This window comes from Hypanus sabinus, chromosome X2, assembly GCF_030144855.1.
Source record: "Hypanus sabinus isolate sHypSab1 chromosome X2, sHypSab1.hap1, whole genome shotgun sequence".
NCBI classification, from domain to species: Eukaryota; Metazoa; Chordata; class Chondrichthyes; order Myliobatiformes; family Dasyatidae; genus Hypanus; species Hypanus sabinus.
This window is the reverse complement of record NC_082739.1, coordinates 6,612,826-6,636,556: the sequence shown is the minus strand read 5'-3', so window position 1 is coordinate 6,636,556 and position 23,731 is coordinate 6,612,826. Positions and strand designations below refer to the sequence as shown.

The following is a 23,731-nucleotide window of genomic DNA, read 5'->3' as shown; positions in this document are numbered from 1 at the left end:
GTGTAAACTTGACCTGATCTTTCCTGGGGAATCTCAGTGACCATAATTAGCATTAGCTCAGCTAATAAATCACCTTCCACTGCAACTCATGAAATAGTTGAAACAGCTTTAAGATGTTTGAGAAACAATGAATTGCTTCCTCCTAAAAGGACGGCGTGGTAGCATTAAGCTATTACAGCGCCAGCGACTGTGGTTCATTTCCCACTGCTGTCCGTAAGGAGTTTGCACGCTCTTCCACTGACCTCATGGGATTTGTCAGGTGCTCCAGTTTCCTTCCATAATCCAAAGATGTACAGGTTAGTCGGTGACTCGGGTGTAATTCTGCAGCACGGTCTCATTGGCCTTAAATAACATTATCCGTTGCTTTTATCCATTTATGCATTTTTCTTTCTCTTCCATTAACATTCATGAACTCTGATTCGATAACATATTTGATGTAACTAAATTGTGATCACCTTGCTGCTATACAACGCTGAATGAATTGGAAAATTTAATGTGCTTCCACACAACATGACACCTCAAAGAACTTTACAAGAATGAAATAGTTTTGTAGTGTGATTTCTGTGGGGAAGCCAGTTAGTTCACAGCGAGCTTTCACAAGTGGCAGTGTGATAATAAATGGATCATCACAGTGAGCAGAGCTTGTGAAGGTCAGTTGAGATGGTGAAAGATAAAAGCATAAGTTTAGAAGAAAGCAGTTCTTTATTCTATTGTTATTTATTTTATTTGGGGATACAACATAAGCACAAGCCCTTCCTGCACCATTTTTTACTTCCATGTGACCAATTAATCTACTGAACCATCAGTGTTTGGAGTGTGCGAGGAGGCATGGAGTACCTGGAGAAAACCCACATGGTCAAGGGGAGAACGTACGAACTCCTTACAGACTGTGGCAGAATTGAACCAAGGTTGAGCTGTAATCATGTTGCACTAACTGAACACTACCCAAAGACATATGGATTAGTAGGTTAATTGGTCACGTGTGTAATTGGGGAGCATGGGCCCGTTAGTCCAGAAAGACCTGTTACGCTGTTGTATCTCTAAATAAATAAATATCACAAACATGTTTCATGATTTTGAAATGTGAGTTCAGTGGAATAGATTGAATAAGTATGACTTTATTCCCTAGAGTGCAGGAGAATGAGGGGAGAACTGACAGAGGCATACAAAATTATGAGGGTATAGATTGAGTGAGTGCATGCAGGCTTTTTCCCCTCAGGTTGGGTGAGACTAGTACAAGAGAGTATAGCGTATGGTGAAAGGTGAAATATTTAAGGGGAATCTGGGGGGGAAACGACTTTGCTCAGAAGGTCGTGTGAGTGTGGATTGAGTTGCCAGAAGTGATAGGTACAGGTTTGTTTGCAAATTTTTTTTTTTTAATTTTTTTTAAAAACTTTTTTTATTAAGTTTTCAGATGATTACAGAAAGAACAAAAAATAATACCCTTCCCCCCTCCCCCCTAACATCCCTATAGAAAAGAAAGAGTGACTGGATATTGGAAGCTCCCCACATGCTCCACGGCGTTTGTAATAACTTTAGTATATATATTTATTTCTTTCCCCAAATAACCAATTATTTTATCTTCAGAGCACCTATATATTTAATCCTGTCTTTTGTAAATAAGGGCGCCAAGTTTTCAAAAATGTTTCGTATTTATCTCTTAAATTATAAGTCATTTTTTCAAGTGGAATACAGCTGGAAATTTCATTCTTCCAATGATCTATACTTAAATATGCATCTGATTTCCAAGTAACTGCAATAGTCTTTTTGGCTAATGCCAGTGCAATTTTTATAAATTCTTTCTGATATTTATTCAATTTGGGATTCGATTTTATCCCTTCAATTTCGCCTAATAAAAATAATATTGGATTATGTGGAAGTTGTGTTCCAATAATTTGTTCCAATAAAACTCTTAAATTTGTCCAAAAAGGTTGAATTTTAGAACAAGACCAAGTAGAATGTAAAAAAGTACCAATTTCTTGGTTACATTGGAAACACTGATCAGATAAATTTGGATTTAATTAATTTATTTTTTGTTGTGTAATATATAATTGATGTAAAAAATTATATTGCACTAATCTGAACTGGACATTTATTGTATTTGTCATACTATCAAGACATAGTCTTGACCAATTTGTTTCTTCAATTTTAATATTCAAGTCACTTTCCCATTTTTGTCTTGACTTATGGACTCCTTGTTTAGTTGCCTGTTTTTGAATCAAGCTATACATACAAGAAATAAATTTTTTAGTTTTTCCGTTTTGGATTAAAGTTTCTATTTCACTAGATTTCGGCAATAACATTGTTTGACCTAATTTTTCTCTTAAATAAGCCCTTAATTGGAAGTAACAAAAAAGAGTGTTGTTTGATACTTTATATTTATTCTTTAATTGATCAAATGACATTAATATACCTCCTTCAAAGCAATCTCCTATATATCTAATCCCTTTTTGAAACCAGTTGTATAAAAGTTGGTTATCCATTGTAAAAGGAATAGATTTATTTTGAAATAAAGATCTCTTTGCTAATAAAGATTTCTTTATCTCATCATCAACATTTATCTTATTCCATAAATCAGTCAAATGTTTTAATATTGGAGATTCTTTCTTTTCCCGTATCCATTTAGATTCCCACTTATATATAAAATCTTCTGGTATATTTTCTCCTATTTTATCTAGTTCTATTCTAATCCATGCCAGTTTATCTTCATCAAAAAAAGATGCAATAAATCTAAGTTGACTTGCTTTATAATAATTTTTAAAGTTTGGAAGTTGTAACCCTCCGAAGTTAAATTTCCATGTCAATTTTTCCAACAATATTCTTGACATCTTACCTTTCCAAAGAAACTTCCTCACATATTTATTTAACTCCTGAAAAAACTTCTGGGGTAATTGTATTGGTAGTGATTGAAATAAGTATTGTAGTCTAGGGAATATATTCATTTTTATGGTATTTACTCTACCTACTAATGTTATTGGTAATATCATCCATTTATCAAGATCTTCTTGAATTTTTTTCAATAATAGTAAGTAATTTAATTTGTATAAGTTCTTTATATCATTATCGACTCTTATACCTAAATATTTTATACCATTTGCTGGCCATCTAAATTGAGTTATTAATCGACATTGACTATAATCTCCTTTAGTAAGAGGTAAAATTTCACTTTTATCCCAATTTATTTTGTAACCTGATATTTTCCCATATTCTTCTAATCTATAGCATAATTTACGCGATGAGTGCAATGGGTTTGTTAAATGAAGCAGAACATCATCAGCGAATAAGTTAATCTTGTATTCTTCCTGATTAACTTTGAAACCCTTAATATCTGGGTCCATTCTAATTAATTCAGCTAATGGTTCTATCGCCAACACAAATAAAGCAGGTGATAATGGACAACCTTGCCTAGTTGACCTTGTTAGCTGAAATGATGTTGAAATTTGACCATTTAATCACTACTTTAGCTTTGGGATTAATATTTAAGGTTTTGATCCATTTTATAAAAGATACCCCTAATCCATATTTTTCCAATACCTTAAATAAAAAATCCCATTCCAATCTAGCAAATGCTTTCTCTGCATCTAAAGCAACTACCACACTCATTTCCTCCCTCTTTTGAGCCAAATGAATTATACTAAATAACCGAGTTACATTATCTGCCGATTGTCTATTTTTAATAAATCCTGTTTGATCCATATGTATTAATTTTGGTAAGTATTTATATAGTCTGTTAGATAAGATTTTTGCTATTATTTTATACTCAGTATTTAACAAAGAAATATGTCTGTATGATGTTGGCTTTAAAAGATCTCTATCTTTTTTGGCAATACTATTAAAATAGCTGTCGAAAAAGATTCTGGAAGTTTATGTGTTCTTTCCGCTTGATGTATTAACTCCATAAAAGGGGGAATTAATAAATCTTTAAACTTTTTATAAAATTCAGGCAGAAAACCATTTTCTCCTGGAGATTTATTACTTTGAAATGATCCTAAAGCTTCTTCAACCTCTTGTAAAAAGTAAAAGGCATATCTAATCTCTTCTGTTCTTCCGTATTTAATTTTGGAAGAGTTATTTGTGATAAAAACCTTTCTATCTTGACATTAGCATTTTGTGATTCTGATTTATACAATTCAGAATAAAAATTCTTGAAAGTTTCATTAATTTCTAAAGGTTTATAAGTAATTTTATTTACTCTTGTTTGAATTGCATTTATCATTTTAGAAGTCTGGTCTGTTTTTAACTGCCATGCAAGGACCTTATGTGATCTTTCACCTAGTTCATAATATCTCTGTTTAGTTCTCATAATTGCTTTTTCTGTTCGATATGTCTGAAGTGTATTATATTGTAACTTCTTATTAATAAGTTGTCTTCGTTATCCTTCTGTCATATATCTTTGAGATTCTTTTCCTAATTTTGTAATCACTTTTTCCAATTGATCTATTTCTATCATATATTCCTTCTTAATTTTAGAAGTATAACTTATTATCTGACCTCTCAAATATGCCTTCATTGCTTCCCAGAATATAAATTTATCATCAACTGAATGTGAATTTGTATCTTAAAAAAAACTGAATCTGCTTTTTCATAAAATCACAAAAATCTTGACGTTTTAGTAACATTGAATTAAATCTCCATCTATAAGTTGATTCCTCTTTATCTATCATTATCATTATCAAAGGAGAATGATCTGAAAATATTCTCGCTTTATATTCCATGTTTTTCACTCTATCTTGCTTATTCGTTGATAATAAGAAAAAATCTATCCTTGAATATGTTTCATGTCTATTTGAATAAAATGAGTAATCTCTTTCTTTTGGGTTAATTCTTCTCCATATAGCAATCAAATTTAAGTCTTTCATCAATGATAGTTAATTTTGCTACTTTTGATTTTGTGACAACCTTTGTTGATCTATCTAAAACTGGATCTAAACAAAAGTTAAAATCTCCACCTATTAATATTCTGTCATATGCATTAGCCAAATTCAAAAAGACCTCTTGTATAAATTTTACATCATTTTCGTTTGGTACATAAATATTCATAAGAGTCCATAATTCTGAAAAAATTTGACAATGTATAATTACATATCTCCCCGCCGAATCAATTAATGTTTTGTATTTTAATTGGTAAATTTTTATTAACCTAAACTGCAACTCCTCTCGCCTTTGAATTAAATGAAGCTGCAATAACATTTCCAACCCAGTCACTTTTTAATTTCTGATGTTCTATCTCCGTTAAGTGTGTTTCTTGTAAAAAAAAAAGCTATATCTATTTTCATTTTTTTTATGTATGTTAAAATTCTTTTTCTTTTCACCGGTCCATTAAGCCAATTAACATTAAAACTTTAAAAATTCAGTAAATTAGTCATTATTTTCAATTATGTTACTCCAATCTATAATAATTCCTAATCTTTCAGCTTTCGTGGTATCTTGGGAAATCTTTCTAAAATTCTCCATGTTGCTATGTGTGTCCCCACCGATCATCCAGGTAGAAAGATAGAAGGAAAATAGAGTGTAAAGAAAAAAACAAAATACCCCCGTACTAATGTTGTGGAAAAAAAAAGAACACAACATTACCCCCCTCTATGGTATGGGTCATGGCGATCGCCATGATCACACACATGGATCCTGTAGTAATCGATCCAAAGCTCCCCAGCCCCCCCGCAACATAAAGAAGTATGTATATATATAAGAAGAAAAAAATACTATTCTCAATTAGTATATCTGAAATTTTGCTTTTCTCCCTATGTCATCCTTAAATGTCCATCACTTCCATTCACTGTCTCTGTCTTCATCTTTAATCCATTACACTTGGAGATCTCTATGTGTAATTAGAAAGTACTTGGAAGTTTTTGTGCAAACTCCTCCGCTTCTCGATAATCGGTAAAAAATATCCTTTTTCCCTCCGTCAAAAAAATGATCAGTGTTGCTGGGTGACGCATTATAAATTTATAACCCTTTTCCCATAAAACTCTTTTCACTGGGTTAAATTCCTTCTTTCTCTTCGAAAGGTTATAACTTATATCAGGATAGAAAAGAACTGCTTTCCCTGCTATCATCAATGGCCCGTTTCTCTTTCTGGCACGTTGGGCAGCCGCCTTCAGGATCTTTTCTTTATCTTGGTATCTTAAGCATTTTATCAAAATTGATCGTGGATTTTGGTCAGCTTGAGGTCTTGACCTTAAGGCTCTATGAGCCCTTTCAATCTCAATTAGAGTTTCTCCTTCCATTTCCAATTTTTCAGGAATCTATTTTTGAAAAAAATTTATTGGATCTTCTCCTTCTATATCTTCTTTAAGTCCAACAATTTTAATATTATTTCGTCTACTAAAATTTTCAAGCTTATCAACTTTTTCCAACATTTGTTTTCTTTCTGATATCCAGGCAGTAATATCATCTTCCATTTTATTCATTCTTTCAACCATGTCTTCTGTTGTAGTTTCCAAATCTATAATTCTCTTTTCCATTTTTTCCTGTCTTTTTGCCATTTTCTCAAACATAATCTCCACATTTATCATTTTTTATTACTTTTAATGCGCCTAATTTACGCATTATTTGCATCAAAGTCTTTTCTATATTTCCAGAAGAACTTTTACCTTGATCTTCGTCTGATTTTTCCAGAGAATCTGACTCTCCCTCAGATTCACTTTCACTTTCAGTTTCAGTCGTAACTGGGATTTGTAGTTCAGGTTGTTCTCGTTTGCGCATGCTCCTTCCTTCACGTTTGCGCAGTTCTCGTTGGTCTTTTTCTTTAGAAATGGTCAATGTTGCCGCAGTTTCCTGTTCTATATCGCCGGTGGTATAATGTCCCTGAGCCCGCAGTTCTTTGGCAGAGATGGGCCTTGATTCTATTCCAACTTGCGTTGTCTTCACGGTAGTAGTTTTCTTCATCTTCTGTTTATAAGGCATAACTTGAAACAATCCGGAGTAGTTTATAAGTAACTTTTAGAAAGTATGTACTAACTTTTCTTCACTTAAACATTAATTTACTGATTTTTTACGGGACAGCTGGGTTCCAGCATCTTGATCCTACGTCATCACGTGATGTCCCCCCGTTTGCAAATTTTAAGAGAGGTTTGGATAGGGGCATGAGTGAGAGAAGTATGGAAAGCTATGATCAGGGTGTAGGTAGATGGGACTAGTCAAAAGAACAAATTGGCACCAACAAGATTGGCTGAATGGCCTATTTCTGTGCTGTAGTACTCTATGACTATTATTTAGACTAATGTTATTTGTATCCACCAAGGCTCCTTATGAATAAACAATGAACAAAGCATTTTTTACATTCACCTGAGGGGCAGCTAACCTCAGTGAGGCTCGCTCAGTCATGTTCTTCCTTGCTCCGTAAACGTTCTTAAGGAACATTACATCACAGAATCAGGCCCTTTGGCCGATCTAGTCCATGCCAAAGTATTATTCTGTGCAGTCTCATCAACTTACACCTGCTCCATAGCCCTCCACTCCCCGTCCCATCCCATCCATATACCAATCCAACTTTCTCTTTAATGTTGAAATTGAACCCACATCCAACACTTCCGCTGGCAGCTCACTCTCACCTCTTTCTTTATGGCTCATCACCATATTAGTTGCAATGAGTTCTTTTCCTCTCTCTACCATTTCTTATGCACGTTTCTGTATCAAGCAAGACATAAGGAAAGGATTCTGCATCAGGTTTGAATAATTAATTGTGGAGCATTGTTATCCTGAGGAAATTCTTGATTTTCCTTTTCTTCCTCCTGGCAGGTGACCACCCTTACGAGTGCGAGTTTTGTGGGAGCTGCTTCCGTGACGAGTGTACCCTGAAGAGTCACAAGCGTATCCACACTGGGGAGAAGCCCTATGAGTGCAATGGCTGTGGGAAGAAATTCAGTCTTAAGCACCAGCTGGAGACCCACTACCGGGTTCACACAGGTAAACCATTACATGGGCTGGTTCACCTCTTCTCGTACTTTTGCACTATTTCAATTTGTAGAAAAAGTAATGTTTTTTTGAAGTGTTAGTTTTATTTGTCTCGTGTACATTGAAACATACAGTAAAATGTATCATTGCTTCAGGTCAAATCAATGAGAAATGTACATATAGTGTGGCAGGAGAAGACGTTCTGATCTAAAGGCAGCACCTAAATAGGGACTTGAGTTCAAAGTAAATTTATTATCAAAGTACCTATGTATCACTACATGCAACCCTGAAATCCGTTTCCTTCAAAGTTCGAAGTATTGGCCGCAGCTCACAGAATGTCACTGTGGTTAACTGGCGCCATCTTTCTGTCTTTGCGGCATACTTAACAAATCCATAATAAAATAATAACAGTAAGAGTCAATGAAAGACGGCACCAATTTCGGTGTTCAACCAGTGTTGGCACCCAACGATGTAACTGTCCAAATCCATGCCATCATTGTCCTATGCTCACAGGATCAGATTTGTCAGTGTTTTAAGTTGATGGCCCACATAAATACAGTATTGTAGTTTCAAAAGTAGTGAATGATTTACTTCCTGATCCCCTAAAAATCCTCAGGCAAGTCAGAAGAATGATGGAATTAACTTTATTTGTCAAGTTCAGTGCTCCTCAAACTAGCCTCAAGATGTTCCTGACGAAGGGTCTCGGCCCGAAACGTTGACTGCTCATTTCAACGGATGCTGCCCGACCTGCTGAGTTCATCCGGCTTGTTTGTACGTCTTGATTTGACCACAGCATCTGCAGTGTACTTAGTGTTCAAGATGTTTGCTGTCGTCCGGGTGGTTTACCACTCCATCCACCACCCTAGTTGTTTACTCCCTCAACCCCCAGCACTGTTTGCTGTGGTGTGAATCATCTGCAGGGATACTAGAGCAATGCCTTCCAATCTCTTGACATGTATCAGGATAGCACTGTGAACACAGCTCAGCACATCACAGGATCCAACCTCCCTTTATAGATCCTGCGTATGCTTCTCAGTCCCTCAGTAAAGCACCCAGTGTAAACAAAGACCACCAATTTCACCCCCCCCCCCACCCGCCAACATTCTGTTTTCTCTGTTATCAGCAGAAGATCAAAAGTCTGAAAGCAAGGTACCACCAGGCTCAGGGACAGCTTCTGCCTCTTGGACACAGCTCTGGTATTATAAGATAGATTTGTGGCCTCACAACCTACCTCGTCATGATCTTGCACTTTATTGTTTACCTGCACTGCCCTTTGTCAGTAGCTTTTACACTTTATTTTGCATTGATATTGTTTTACCTTATTCCAGCTCAGTGCTCTGTGTAATAATTTGACCTGTATGAACAGTATTCAAAACGAGCGTTTCACTGTATCTTGGTAGACATGACGAATAAACAAAAACTGAAGACAGCAAGTGTGTGGGAACACCATAGCCTATATGTTCTCTATCAATGTGCACATCATCCTAATTTGGAAACTTATTACTGCTTCATTAGTTCTCAGTCTAAATTCTAGAACTTAGATACACAATGTCTCTTGGGAATGCCTTCACCTTCAAAGATTCCAAGTTCGAAGTATATTTATTATCAAAGTATGTGTGCAGCATAAACCTGAAATGTGTCTTGACCACAGACAGCCACGAAATAAAGAACCAAGGAACCAAACTGTTCAATGAAAGACATCAACAACCACCCCCCACCATGTAAAAATAAAAGCGCATTTGGGGGTGGGCAGTAAATGCTGGCCATGTCACTTAGCATCCCGCTCTTCACTCAGCCATCCCGCATCCCTTTGAGAACAAGTTGAATCTGTTCCCATTTACTCAACACATGGCGTGGCTGGTAGAGCCACTGCTTCACAGCACCAGAAACCCAGGTTCAACCCTGACCTCAGCGGCTATCTATATGGAAGTAGCAACTTCTCCCTGTACCACTGTGTCTTCTCCAGGTACTCTGCATCCCAAAGATGGTAATTGTAGGTGCAGTTGCTGCCAGTGTATAGGTAAGTGTTGGAAACTGGTTGCTGAGAAAGTGTGATGGGCTGAAGTTGTGCAAATACAAATAGGCTGTCAGTGGTTGGAGTAGTTTCAGTAGACTGATGGCCTGTTTCCATGCTGTAGAGCTCTGTGACTTTTCTTTCAATGTTCATGGTTCCAATAAAACCCTCACAATCATTCCAATTGATAGGACTAAATCCAGTCCGGTCCATCAGAGGTAAAGCACATTCACAGCGACCACTGCAACAAGAAAGCAGCATCCATCATTGAGGACCCCCACCATCCAGGTCGCGATCTCTTCTCACTGCTGCCATTGGGAAGGAGGTCCCACACCACCAGGTTCAGGAACAGTTATTACCCTTCAACCATCAGGCACCTGAACCAGTGTCGATAACTTCACTCACTTTAACTCCGAACTCATTCCACAACCTACGGACGCACTTTCAAGGATTCTACAACTCATGTTCTCAATATTATTAATTTGCTTTTTTTAAACAGTTTGTCATCTTTTGCACATTGGCTGTTTATCAGCCTGCTTGTAGTTTTTTTTCAACGATTTTATTGTATTTCTTTGTTCTACTGTGAATGCCTGAAAGAGAATGAATCTCAGGATAGTATGTGGCGATATATACATACTTTGATAATAAATTTTCTTTGAACTTTGAATGGCAACGGGAGCCCAGTGAAATCCTTAAAGTACGTTTGTTATCAAAGTATGTATCCATTATACAACCCTGAGGTTCATCTCCTAACAGGCAGCCATGAAACAAAGAAACACAATATATGTATATAAAAATGGCCGTCCAACAACCAATGTGCAGAGAATAAAAACCACTTCAAGCCTATATAAAAAAATAAAAAGGTAAAATAACCCATTTAAGGAAAGATAGAGGAAAGATGTCAATAAATTAGAGAGAGTGCAGAGACGATTTACTAGGATGTTACCTGGGTTTCAGCACTTAAGTTACAGAGAAAGGTTGAACAAGTTAGGTCTTTATTCTTTGGAGCGTAGAAGGCTGAGGGGGGATTTGATCGAGGTATTTAAAATTTTGAGAGGGATAGATAGAGTTGACATGAACAGGCTGTTTCCATTGAGAGTAGGGGAGATTCAAACGAGAGGACATGATTTGAGAGTTAGGGGGCAGAAGTTTAAGGGAAACACGAGGGGGTATTTCTTTACTCAGAGAGTGATAGCTGTGTGGAATGAGCTTCCTGTAGAAGTAGTAGAGGCCAGTTCAGTTGTGTCATTTAAGGTAAAATTGGATAGGTATATGGACAGGAAAGGAGTGGAGGGTTATGGGTTGAGTGCGGGTAGGTGGGACTAGGTGAGATTAAGAGTTCGGCATGGACTAGGAGGGCCAAGATGGCCTGTTTCCGTGCTGTGATTGTTATATGGTTATATGTTATATGGTTAAGAAAAAGACTGTCGAAGACCAAACGTGCAATGAAAAACAAATCATGCAAGCACTTACTGCAAGCAAGTAACGTTTCTGAACAGAGGTCAGTATCATAGTTCAGCGCAGACCTGAGTAGCGGGTCTTGGAGCAGCGATCTGAATCGGCCCATACCTCACCTTGTGTCCTGACACCCTGAACTTTTCAATCTGGCCCGGCACTTAACTCTCCATCTGAACAACAGGCTCTGTCACTTTGAACAATGATCTGAACCAGCCCACACCTCACTTCGGGCCTCAACACCCTGACCTTTACAATTTGGCCTGGTACTTCAATCTCCATTCGAACAATGGATTCTGCCGCATAGATACGCTGAGCTTTGCCACCTTGATTCGGCATGCAAACCTCTATCGGGTAGATCCACTCTGGACCCCGTGACTTTGATTTTGGCCTGTGCCCAACCTTTCACGCTCTTCCATACTCTTGGCGATGAGCTTGTTGGCTTGCCTCACCTTGGTTCTGCACATTGAATTGCCCCCAAGTCCAAAGGAAAGTTGCACACTAGTGCTTGTGATGATCATTTGCCAGAAAAAGTGTGATTAACAAAGTATTTGGTTGCTATCCTTGTTTCATTAGCCACCAGCCAGTCGTTGCTAGGGTTCACCAGCGCCACCTTAAACCCCTAGTGGCACATCCTATGTACCCACTATTCTCTGTGTAAAAACCTGTGTCTGCGATGTGCAAGCCATTCCCATGCTCAATTCTTAATTCAGCACATCTCGCCAATCCACAAACTGAGCCAGACACGTTGCAATTCCCAATTCTTTCCTCCCTGACTCAATGAACATTGTCAATCCTCTTTCACACTCTAATTGCTTATTGCAGGGATTTGTCCTGCATCCAGTAATGATGTGATTAAGGATTCTGCTCCTGTGCAACAAGAAGAAATAAGTGGACCGATGCTCAGCCTCAAAATGTGGGCTGGATTTTATTTCATTCAAGGGAAACCTAATTTGAGGCAAGTTTTCAAATTGCTAATTGAAACAGAACAGTTTCTCTGCAGCTCAGTGTGTGGTTCGTGGTATTTAAACTGCAGTTTGGAGCTGGAAATGAAAGCTGAGGCTTGAGTAAGTTGAATTGGGGGCTCCGGCAGATCTGAACCTGTGAGGTTGCTGCTCATTTTGGTTCTGCTTTTGTGAGCTGCTGCTTCTGTGGGGTTGGAGAGTGGGAGGGAAAAAAAATCGGGCACTGGAGACCAGGACAGACTTGAAGCTAATCCCCAGCCCCATCCACATGTGTACAAAATGGCCTGGTGGCTATAATTGGGCCCCACACCACCCCTAACATTGCCAGTCAAATTGATTGTTTTTATCCTTTCAGCATCATTTTCTTATTATAGAACATAGAGCAGTACAGCACAATACAGGCCTTTCGACTTACAATGTTGTGCTGACCTTTTGACCTACTCTAAGATCAATCCAAACCTTTCCTCCTACATAGCCCTCCTTTTTCCCTCCTTGTGCCTATCTGAGAATCTCCTAAATACCCCTAATGTATCTACCTGTACCACTACCCCTGACAGCACATTCCACACACCCACTGTTCTCTGTAAGAACCTCTGATATCCTCCTCATACTTTCCTCTAATTATATCAAAATTATACCACCTCATATTAGCCACTTCCAGCCTGTGAAGAAGTCTCTGACTGTCCACTCCATCTATGCCTCTTATCATCTTGTACACCTCTCTCAGGTCACATCTCATCCTTCTTCGCTCCAAAGAGAAAAGTCCTAGCTCGCTCAGCCTATCATCATAAGACATGCTCTCTAATCCAGGCAGCATCCTGGTGAATCTCCTCTGCACCCTCTCTAATCCAGGCAGCATCCTGGTAAATCTCCTCTGCACCCTCTCTAATCCAGGCAGCATCCTGGTAAATCTCCTCTGCACCCTCTGCATGTGAAGCTTCCACATCCTTCCTATAATACGTGGCCAGAAATGATCAAAGTTTTGTCCTTTTCATGCACCTTGTAATAAATTTCCAGAATGGCAAAGTGCCCAGGAGAGACACTTGTAAGGAAGTCACTCGAATTTATATTGCTGAGTGAAACTCATTCATTTAGGCATCAGGCACTGCTGACAATCCTGCAACATTTAATTCTGTTTCTGTCAGTGAGACTCTCTCTCCAAAGCTTCTTAATTGAAACTGAAACAAACTAAACCTCATGGACGTGCTTGTGATGGGAACGCAGAGCAGAATTTATTAAAACAGTTGTAGACGATTGTGTCCCCAGAAAATCATTGAGTCTCCTCCAACCAGAATCCTTGGATGAGCCACCAGATCCTCAATCTGCTGAGGGCCAGATCAAGGCTGAGTGCTTCGCCCCCTGCTCAACTCACTTTACACTTATGACTATGAGGCTAATCACAGCTCCAATGCCATATTTAAGTTTGCTGACGACACCACTGTTGAAGGTCAAATTAGCTTATGGAGGGGAGGGGAGGGGGAGATAGAAAATCTGGCTGTGTGGTGCCACAACAACAACCTCTCACTCAATGTCAGCAAGACCAAGGAGCTGATTACTGACTTCAGGAGGTGGAAACCAGTGGTCCATGAGCCATTCCTCATTGAAAGATCAGAGGTAGAGAGGGTCAGCAACTTTAAATTTCTTGGTGTTATCATTTTAGAGGACCTGTCCTGGGACCAACATGCAAGTGCAATTATGAAGAAAGCACGGCAGCATCTCTACTTCCTAAGGAGTTTGCAAAGATTTGGCATGACATCTAAAGCTTTGAAAAACTTCTATAGATGTATGGTGGAGAGTATATTCACTGGCTGTGGAACATCCTGGTATAGAAACACTGATGCCCTTGAATGGAAAATCTTACAAAAAGTAATGAATATGACCCAATCCATCATGAGTAAAGCCATCGCCATCACTGAGCACATCTACACAAAGAAAAGCAGGAAAGCAGCATCCATCATCAGGGACCCCCACCACACAGGCCATGCTCCCTTCTCACTGCTGCCATCAGGAAGAAGGTCCAGGACTCACACCACCAGGATCGGGAAAAGTTATTACCCCTCAGCCATCAGGTTTTTAAACCAGAGGGAATACTTCACTCACCTCATCACTGTAATGTTCCCACAACCTATGGACTCATTTTCAAGGACTCTTCATCTCATATTCTCGATATTTTTTGCTTATTTATTGTTATATTTTGTATTTGCAGAGTTTGTTGTCTTTGCACACTGGTTGAACATCCAAGTTGGTGTGGTCTTTCGTTGATTCTATTATGGATTTATTGAGTAGAAAATTAATCTCGGTAGAATATGGTGATGTGTATGAACTTTGATAATAAATTTACTTTGAACTAAAATGGTGTGAAACAAATCTTGTGTCCCACAACATCTTCCATTTTTCAGCTGTCTTCTCCTCCAGCCTTTGGTGTGGAACACCTGGCACTCTGACCTCTTATTGGGAGGCCAACCAGAGGTGCCCAGTTATGACCTTGCACCCTATTGTCTATCTGCACTACACTCCCTCTTTAATTGTAATACTTTTTGTATGCATTCTGTTATTGTACTACTGCAATGCACTGCTGTAAGTATCTGTTAAATTAAACCTGTTAAATCAATCTAGTTTACTAGCAGGCCTATTTAATCGGGTGAAGTATCCCAACCCAAATATATGTGGCCTTTAGCTGGTGTCCACCCAGCACTCTGTCACCACATCTTCCTTCTGACTGCTAAAAGATTCTGGAATCTGGAAGTGATGCTCATCTGGATGCATTGAGTAGAAACAAAAGATTTATTTATAGGGAAATCCGATAAGCACATGAAAGTGTATGGTTATGTGGGCAGTATTAGATGAATTAAATTGGGAAAAGTTTCATGGAATCAGAATCAGGTTTATCACTGACATATGTCTTGAGATTTGTTGTTTTGTGGCAGCAGCACAGTGTGAAACATAAAATACACTATAAATCATAGTAAGAAAAGTATATAAATATATATACTCATGCAGATGTATGTAAGAAAGCAAAAATAGTGAGGTAGTGTTCATGGGTTCATTGTCCATTCAGAAATCTGATGATGGAGGGGAAAAAGCTGTTCCTGAAATGTTGAGTTATGTGTCTTCAAGCTACTGTGCCACCTCTTTGCTGGTCGCAATGAGAAAAGGGCATGTCCTGGGTAGTGGAGGTCGTTAATGATGGGATGCTGGCTTTTTGAGGCATGCATTTTTAAGATGTCCTGGATGCTGGGGAGATTAGTGCCCATGATAGAGCTGGTTGAGTTTACAACTTTCTGCAGGTTTTTTGATCCTGTGCAGTGTTCCCCCCCCCCCCACCCCCTTACCAGACGGTGATGCAACCAGTCAGAATGCTCTCCATGGTACATCTGTAGAAATTTGCTAGATTCTTTGACTTAACAAATCTCATCAAAATCCTAATGAAATATAGCTGCGGTCGTGTCCTCTTTGTGATTGCATCAATATGTTGAGCCCAGGATAAATCTTCAGAGATGATGACACCCAGGAACTTGAAAGTGATAACCCTTTCCACTACTAACCCCTCGATAAAGGTTGGTGTGTGTCCCCTTGATGTCCCCTTCCTTAAGTCGACAATCACTTCCTTGCTCTTATTAACATTGAGTGCAAGGTTGTTGTTGCAACACCACTCAAGCAGCCAATCCGTCTCTCTCCTGTATCCCATAGATTGGCTGAGCAAAGGGCCTGCGTCACTGATGAAAACTCTCGTCCAATTGAGCATTACTGCTTGTGTCAAATACGCTGCTGGAGGTCAGTCCATCCGTGGCCTGAATAAAAACTTTTTTTAATGTTTCAAGAATAAAGCAGTTTTTAAGAACTTTAACACTAATAAAAGTGTTTGGCACGTTGTATTTTGTTAGGTTACTGAATTAAAGAAATAGCATATATGGCAAAGAAACAGACTATATGAACAGTTTGAGCTCTTTCCTGTCTTTATTAATATAATTCAATCGGTCATTTACATCAATCACTCCCAGTGATCACAAGTTCCACATGCTCACACGTACTTGATTAAATAGGTTTTTAAAAAAATAGGATCAGGTTTATTATCACTGTTTATTCATATTTGTTGTTTTGCAGCAGTACAGTGCAAGACATCAATGATCACTTATAATTTACAGTAAAAATATTAAAGAAATTAAACAGTGCAAAAGGGGAACGAGGTGGTGTTCATGGAGCATTCAGAAACCTGTCAGGGGAAGAAACTGCTGCTAACAGCTCTAAATGGATACTTAATCAAAGTTGAATTTTAATGATATATTGTTATTGTTCCTGGGAATCGGAGAACTGATTTCAAAGCGATTTTTATTGTTTTGGCTTTGCTTTGCTCCAGAGGACTATATCTGTATATGGATATCAATTGTCCCATCCTCCCATGCTGTTTGCCTCAATGTGTGTTCTGACCTTGTGTTCCTTAGACTTTAGAACTTCACTCAATCTGAGCGTGATAGAGGTGCCTTCTACAATCGGGATAGACTACTGGCTATTGGCTAACACACAAAGAGAAGCTATTTTCTAACTGACGTTACTGGTTTACGACAGGAGATATGGCAATGAAGGAGAGAGAATGAAAGGACTTTAAGACAAATATTTGGGGCTGGGGGATGAGCATGTTGAGGAGAAGTCACTGAAGGCCAATGTGACTGTATTAAGAGATGGGTCTGTCACTCTTTATCATAAATGGAAATCGTTTGGGGGCTTGGTGAGACCACACAGGATGTATTATGCCCACTTAATATCTTCTCAGCTAAGAAAAGATTTACTTGCCACTGTGTGCATTGGTGAGTCATAAGACTTGTTCCAAGAATGTGCCAAAGAGAGCTGATGTAGGCTGGTATTATTCTTCAGAATGTAATGGGTGGGAGCAGATCTCATTGAAACTTTTTTTTAAGGGCTTAATACAGGGTATGGAGGGAGGGTACTTCCATTAGGTCAGGAAGCCTGGACCAGGGCATACAGTTGGTTAGGCCATTGAGAACAGTGATGGACAAGTTCCTTCCCCAGGGTGTATGTATACTTCTTTACCTCTAAATGGCTGTGATAAATTTCTGGACATTTATGGGTCCAAGGGATGGTGCTGGTCTAGAAGAGCAGCTTTATTACAGATAAGTTTTGGAGAACCTTGAAGAGCAAGGGGAAATGGTTATTTGGGGGTGTAGAGATAAAGGTATGTAATTGGTAGTGGGAGGGAGGAGCGATTATTGTCATTCAATATTTGGTCAGCGGATTCATGTGTCTTTTTTGTTATCTCTCTAGGAGAAAAGCCCTTTGAGTGTAAGCTGTGTCATCAGCGGTCCCGGGACTACTCAGCGATGATCAAACATCTCCGCACCCATAATGGGGCCTCCCCCTACCAGTGCACGATATGCTTGGATTACTGCCCGAGTCTCTCTGCTATGCAGAAGCACATGAAAAGCCACAAACCTGAGGATATCCCACCAGACTGGAGAATAGAGAAGACTTATCTCTATCTGTGCTACGTCTAATCATCAAAAAGAGAATAAGGAAATAAACAGTGCTGTGAACGTGGAGAGGATTTTTTTTTAATTGTTTTGAACCATTTTCTGTGTTGTGCACAGTATGCTTGGATTACCTCGTGTTGTATGACCTCGTTCAATTAATGTTATTTTTGTTCCCCCATGCGCTTGTCTCCCTCTTTAGCCTACCACCTTGAGCCATTTAAGTATGTCAGGCAGTGGTAAAAGGGTTAAGTACTTAAAAGACTGCCAAGTGCCAGGGCAGAGAAAGCAATTTATTTTCAAATTTATACGAGTGTGTAGTCATTACCAAAACTGGTATTTTTTTTGTTATGTTTTTTTTTAAAGAAATAATGACCCGGGTTGGTTGATTTGGCCAGGGTCAAAATTTATTCCAAAAGCTACCTCTTTATTTTATTTTGTCAAGTTACTAAAGCACAGTTGCAGTATTTTTGTTTCTAATTGTTGCTGGGATCGTTCATCTCATGCTTGTTGCTATTTGCTGTTTGTATTGGCAAGATTACAGCACCTATCTGTAAAGGGGTTGTGGGAATGTAGCGGAATTTAGAGGTGGGGGTGGGAAGTGGGATGGGTGGGGAATGCTTTAAAAACTAAACAGAGGTAAGGACAGAGCTTGCGACACAAGGTTCTTTCCTTTCGGTTTGACAGCAAAAAGGGAATGGGGTTGGCCTTAAAATGAAAATGTTTGTCCTAAAGATTAGAAGGACAACCATTGGTGACTGGGTTTCTAAGTTGAGATAACTGGGCAAAACAAAAAAAGTGTTAAAGCTTGAATTACAAGAACAGTTAATGTATCTTTGTTAAAATGTGAAGGAACAAGAAAAGAAGTATCACTTGGGACAGAATCTGGACATTTGGCTATCGTGCGGTGTGTGAGTGTGTGTGTGAGAGAAAGAGAGAAACAGACTGGATGTTTAATGAGGGATTTTAGTAAAGAATATTAATACACTGAATATAGAGGGTGAGGATTTTTTGGTTCTTTGGGGCTGAGGCAGATCTCTGTGAAATTCAGACAGAAATGATTAGATATTTACAAAATTGTGATATTTTTGTAATATTTGTTGGTCCTTTTTGTAGGTTTGCAATGAGTTCCATCCCTTTCCACCTCTGTGATGTGAATAATTTTTTTTGTGAATATGTGTGGGAATTGATGCAGTGTCGTTGTATCCCAATGTTATTCCATGCATTTAGCACTAAATCAAAAACAGAGAAGTTATTTCATAGTATAAACTCTAGTTATGAATAAAATCAGGCAGCACATTGGATAGACTTGCTGAGGGAGGAGAGGTAGGGAGTTGAAGAGGGACATTCTCTTGCCAGACAATGTGGGAGGCAGTTGGGTATCATGTTGCATCTGACTGAAGGATCCTTTAACTTGACTGTGTTTCATGAAGAATGCTTTGTTAGTTGTGATTGGTAATCAGTAAAATTCTTGCTAAACCTGCATAGGGCCAAAAACTTCCAAAATGTCTGGCTTTATTCTCTTGCCTAATCCATCATTTTCCCTACCTCCTCCCTTATTCTAATCCATCGTTCCCTCTCTTCCCCACTTTCCTGCCTTTTATTCATTCATTATCCTGTCATTTTGCAACCCCAATAACTCTCTCTCATGTCTCTGTCTCTCGCTGTCGCATTGCCCCCCACTTCCTCTCGCTGTCGCATCGCCCCCCCGCTGTCGTATCTCCCTCCCCTCTCCCCCTCCTACCTTATCATTCCCTTCTCAGTCTCCCTTCCCCCTCCTCTTCTCCCATGCTTCCCTTCCTTTTTTCTACCTCCGTACCTCCGTAACACTGTCACCTGTTTCTCCTCTCCCATAAAGTTTCTTCCCAAATGCACTTCAGTTCTTAAAGGAATATTATGGACTACTAGTCCCCTCAATTTTGGAAGGAAAATGTAACGAACAGGGAATAAACACTTGGATAAAGATTGGGCTTCCTCACTGAAAAGCCCTGTACTCAATTATAGCACTTCTGCAATGGAAGATATTTTGATGTAATACTGACTGTCCACGCTGGTACCCCAGTCCTTGCTGTTACTTTCCTCAGAATAGCTGAACACAGAACAAATATGTTGGAACTGCAAATAGATGGCAATTCAGCCAGTTAATAATTAAAAATACTTAACAAAAGTGTAATTTCATTTGTTTAACACATGAAACGTTTAAGGTTTATTAACTGCAGCACTTGTTTTCCTTGAAATAATGATGTTGCTCCAGACGTGAATTGCCATGCGAATTACTGACTCACTGCAATGCACACTTAGTTGACGTTGTCAGAAAACACTATGGGGAAAGCTCCCCTGTAACAGAAAATTGAAAATGCATATTCTCTCAAATTTTCTGGAATGTGCTGTTCAAAAATACAGTTTTGTTGCTGGTGAGCTTAACATACAGAAACTAAGATAGTCTAGTGTTTTCATTGGGATGGTGGACATGGATGGCTTGGTTGATGCCTGTCTTTGGATTTAACTATCAAAGTTGGAAGAAAGCAAAGCAAAAGAGATGGCAGATGCTGGCATATGGAATGGAAAAGAGAATGCTAGAAGATCTCAGCAGATCAAGTGGCATCTGTAGAGGTAAAAGATGTACATTGAAGATTCAGGTCAAGATGCTGCATCAACTCAAAATTAACTTGCATTGTTTGCCCCCATAGATGCAACTTCATCCTCTGATTTCTCTTAGCATTCTGTTTTGGAAGAAGCCAAAACTGTTTGGCAATTTGCAAATTTACTCCAGTATTAAGTCCACTTAGTCTCACCCAGGGTGGAGTATTATCAGAACAAATACCACTTTAAAATATGTCCACAGGGTCGTGCCTGGATTCTTGCAGGATCATATTCTGTTGCATGCAAGTTGATCATGAGAGAGTTAATTGTTTGACCAGACAAAGAACATAGGAACATTTGGCAGACCCATGGGGTTGTTATTTCAAGTAAGGAGATTTGAATAGTGAACTGGCATCCTGTCTCTGGGTTTAAAAGGGAAAGTTTCTGCCTTGCATTCTTTAATGTTACCCCACAATAGTGGTTAGGGAGTCTTCCAACAATACAGCTGTAAATTGGGGCTCAGTGGATGGCTTGTGCGATGATGTGGAAACTAACACAGTGCGGGAGGGTGGATGGTGACATGTTGATGATTCATATTGCATCTTTTGCCGAGTTACCCTGGACTTGGAATACTTGTTAGCAGGTATTGACCTGGGAGCACCTGACACTGGCCTTTGGCAAAGGTTAGGGCCTAGGCTAATGTTACTCTGGGCGAACCTGGTGCTGACTCCAACACCAAGTAGGGAAGTATTTGATTCTTGCAAAGCTCAAAGTTCCTATGCCCAAAAAATGTGATCTCCTCACATTACGCTTGCAAATTATGATTTTGATTTAAGATGGTGCCAAATCATTTCAATCCTAATGTTGTGAAATGTATTTAACTGTAAACAAGACAGAATCACAACTGTGCAGCCAAGCTAAGCTCTAACCAGTCATGACCCAGTTGCTTTCATTCTGTTCAATACACTAAACCACAGTCACCATTGTCAATAGTTACGTATTGACCCAGAGTGTAACTGATCTGATTTGACCTAACCAACCTGAACAAGACCCTCTAATTGAGAGTGAGGTTGTTAGTGTAGAGCACCATCACTCAACAAGGATTCAAAAAAAACATTTGATCAGTTTGATCCTTTGCTGATACATCCTGTAGCCCAAACCTTCAAAAGTTGATTTTACCACCAAGTCAGCTTAAATGTATATTCTATTATAATGTGAATCTGAAAAGGAATTGGAGACACAAGTAGTGCCCATATTTTATGGAAGGGTAAATGACACTTGATTAACATGGGCATGTCTTTTCTATAAGCTTAGGTACAAAAAGCCTGATACACAGTGGCCTCTACATTGTTAGTGGGTTTCAGAAATGTACAGCCTTTGGGTGTGAAATGCTCATTCTAAACCCTTTTGAAACTGTGAAAACACTCAAAAGTACAACTACAGATTTTATCTTTTAAGCCTGTGTTGCGTCAGGAGTGAGCAGCTTAACACTAGCATGGAGTATTGGTTAATTTATACTGAGGTGAGTATTACTATTCTAATTTAACCTTGCTATCAGATAGACTTTGCTGGTTTTGTTTTTTGTGGCACAAAATATTTAGGGGAGAAATTATGAATCTCATTAAAGAAGAATTTAAAATGAATTTCATTAAGTGCCCAGGGAAATAGGTTCCACATGTTATTTGGACATTCAGCTCTTCTGAGGATAGTCATCAAAGGAAGGGTTCCTGTGAGGAGTAACTTGGATCTGTCAGTAAAATTGCACTGGGCAACAAATATTTTGATTTAGTGCAAAAGGTGCAAAGTAACATATGGATGTTTATGATGGTGTGCCTAAACTGTCTACGATATTTTCTACATTTTTTTGGAAAAAAAAGTAATCAGGCTTTAAATTCCTATTGCAGTCAAGTGCAAGTGTTGCATATGTTTATGACAAAAAGGTGTTCTACGCTTTGTACATTTTTTTTGTTCAGAAAGTGTGTTTAAAAACAAATCCTTTGTCTGTTTTACTTTTAGGGTGTGTTTCTTGTGCATGCGCCGGTTTACGATGGTGAAGACTTGTAACGTTGCAGAAAGAGGCATCCTGCCCAGTTATATATACATATACATATATATTATATATAAATATTAGCACTGAGGACTGCCATTTTGGACCAAGTGTATCCATGGCAACCAGCCATTTTGTTTTTTGTATCAAGTCTGTGACAGCGCATGTGCCAGTCTAATTGCTTTGTATTACAATTTTTTTAAATATAAAAATGGTGTTATTATTTTTTTTAATTAATGTTATAGTTGAGTCTACCTCAGCACCTGTTGTTAGCTTACATTTAGAAGGTGCCATTTTCGTTAATCTGGAAATTAAAAAAAAAATCTTTTCCTTTTTTCCCTTTTATTTTGAATGAGAACAGTGTTCGGAATAGTGTTCGCTGGTCCTGTCCTCGTCAGCGCAAAAATACGCCAACAGCGTGGGCGTGTGCCTCATCCACGTTGTGATGTAATCATCCAAGCTTTAATCCCTCTTTTTCCTGTGTAAACTTTCCCTCTGCTCTCATTTTTTTTCAGTGTTCCAATACAGGGGGAGAGAGAAAAAAAGAAATGCTGCAGATTATTTTTCTTCATGTGTCACTAAGTGAAGTTTGTGCCTTCAATAGCGAAAGAGAATATTTTTTACATCCTACTAACAGTAGATTTTTGTAGTGAGCATTTTTTTGTATTTTATTTATAAGTCATGTAAAAGAAAAATAAGAATAACAATTGTTTCAGTTGTATACCTTGACTCTGCAGTTAGAAAAATAATAAATGATATGCATTTCAGGTGTTGTTACTTTTGCTTTCTTTTTCTTGTGATAGTGGTTCCATTGAATTTTTGATATAAGCTCCAAGGACATGTCTAAATGTTGGTGCAGCATTATATCTGGCCCAGGGCTCATTCTCAAGGTTCATCTACAGGCTTAGTATAAGTGCTTGTATTTTACAACTAGCTACAAACTGGTTTGATGTACCAGAGCAGGAAATATAAGTTAAAATCCCAGCAAGAGTTTGATTCCAATCACACAAAAGATATAGAAATTGAGGTGACAGAAGAATTGTCTATGTTTGCAGATAATACAAACGTTGGAGATATGATTAACAGTATAGAGGAAATTTTTGACTACAGGAGTATATAAATAGCACAGTATTTTGGATAATAAAAAAAAGCAAGTGAGATTTGTGTGTAAAGTACTGCATTTGAGGACAATTCAGCCATGGAAGGGATCATACAGTAACTGGGAAAATATCTAGAGTTGTAGAAGAACAGAAAAAGCTAGGAGAGTGTGTCCATAGACAGTGATGGC

General features: G+C 38.5%; 1 protein-coding gene across 5 annotated transcripts in view; it reads left to right on the top strand.

Annotated features, from left to right (window-relative positions):
- zbtb16a (zinc finger and BTB domain containing 16a) overlaps positions 1-23,204 on the top strand; it is a 256,819-nt gene extending 233,615 nt beyond the window's left edge. For all 5 annotated transcript variants that reach the window (XM_059956858.1, XM_059956857.1, XM_059956854.1 and 2 more), the window contains 2 exons: positions 7,741-7,908; positions 17,611-23,204. In XM_059956858.1, the coding sequence (XP_059812841.1) occupies positions 7,741-7,908; positions 17,611-17,840 (398 nt within the window). In that variant the 3' untranslated portion in view covers positions 17,841-23,204. The remainder of the gene's footprint in view (positions 1-7,740; positions 7,909-17,610) is intronic.
- The last annotated feature ends 527 nt before the right edge of the window (positions 23,205-23,731 follow it).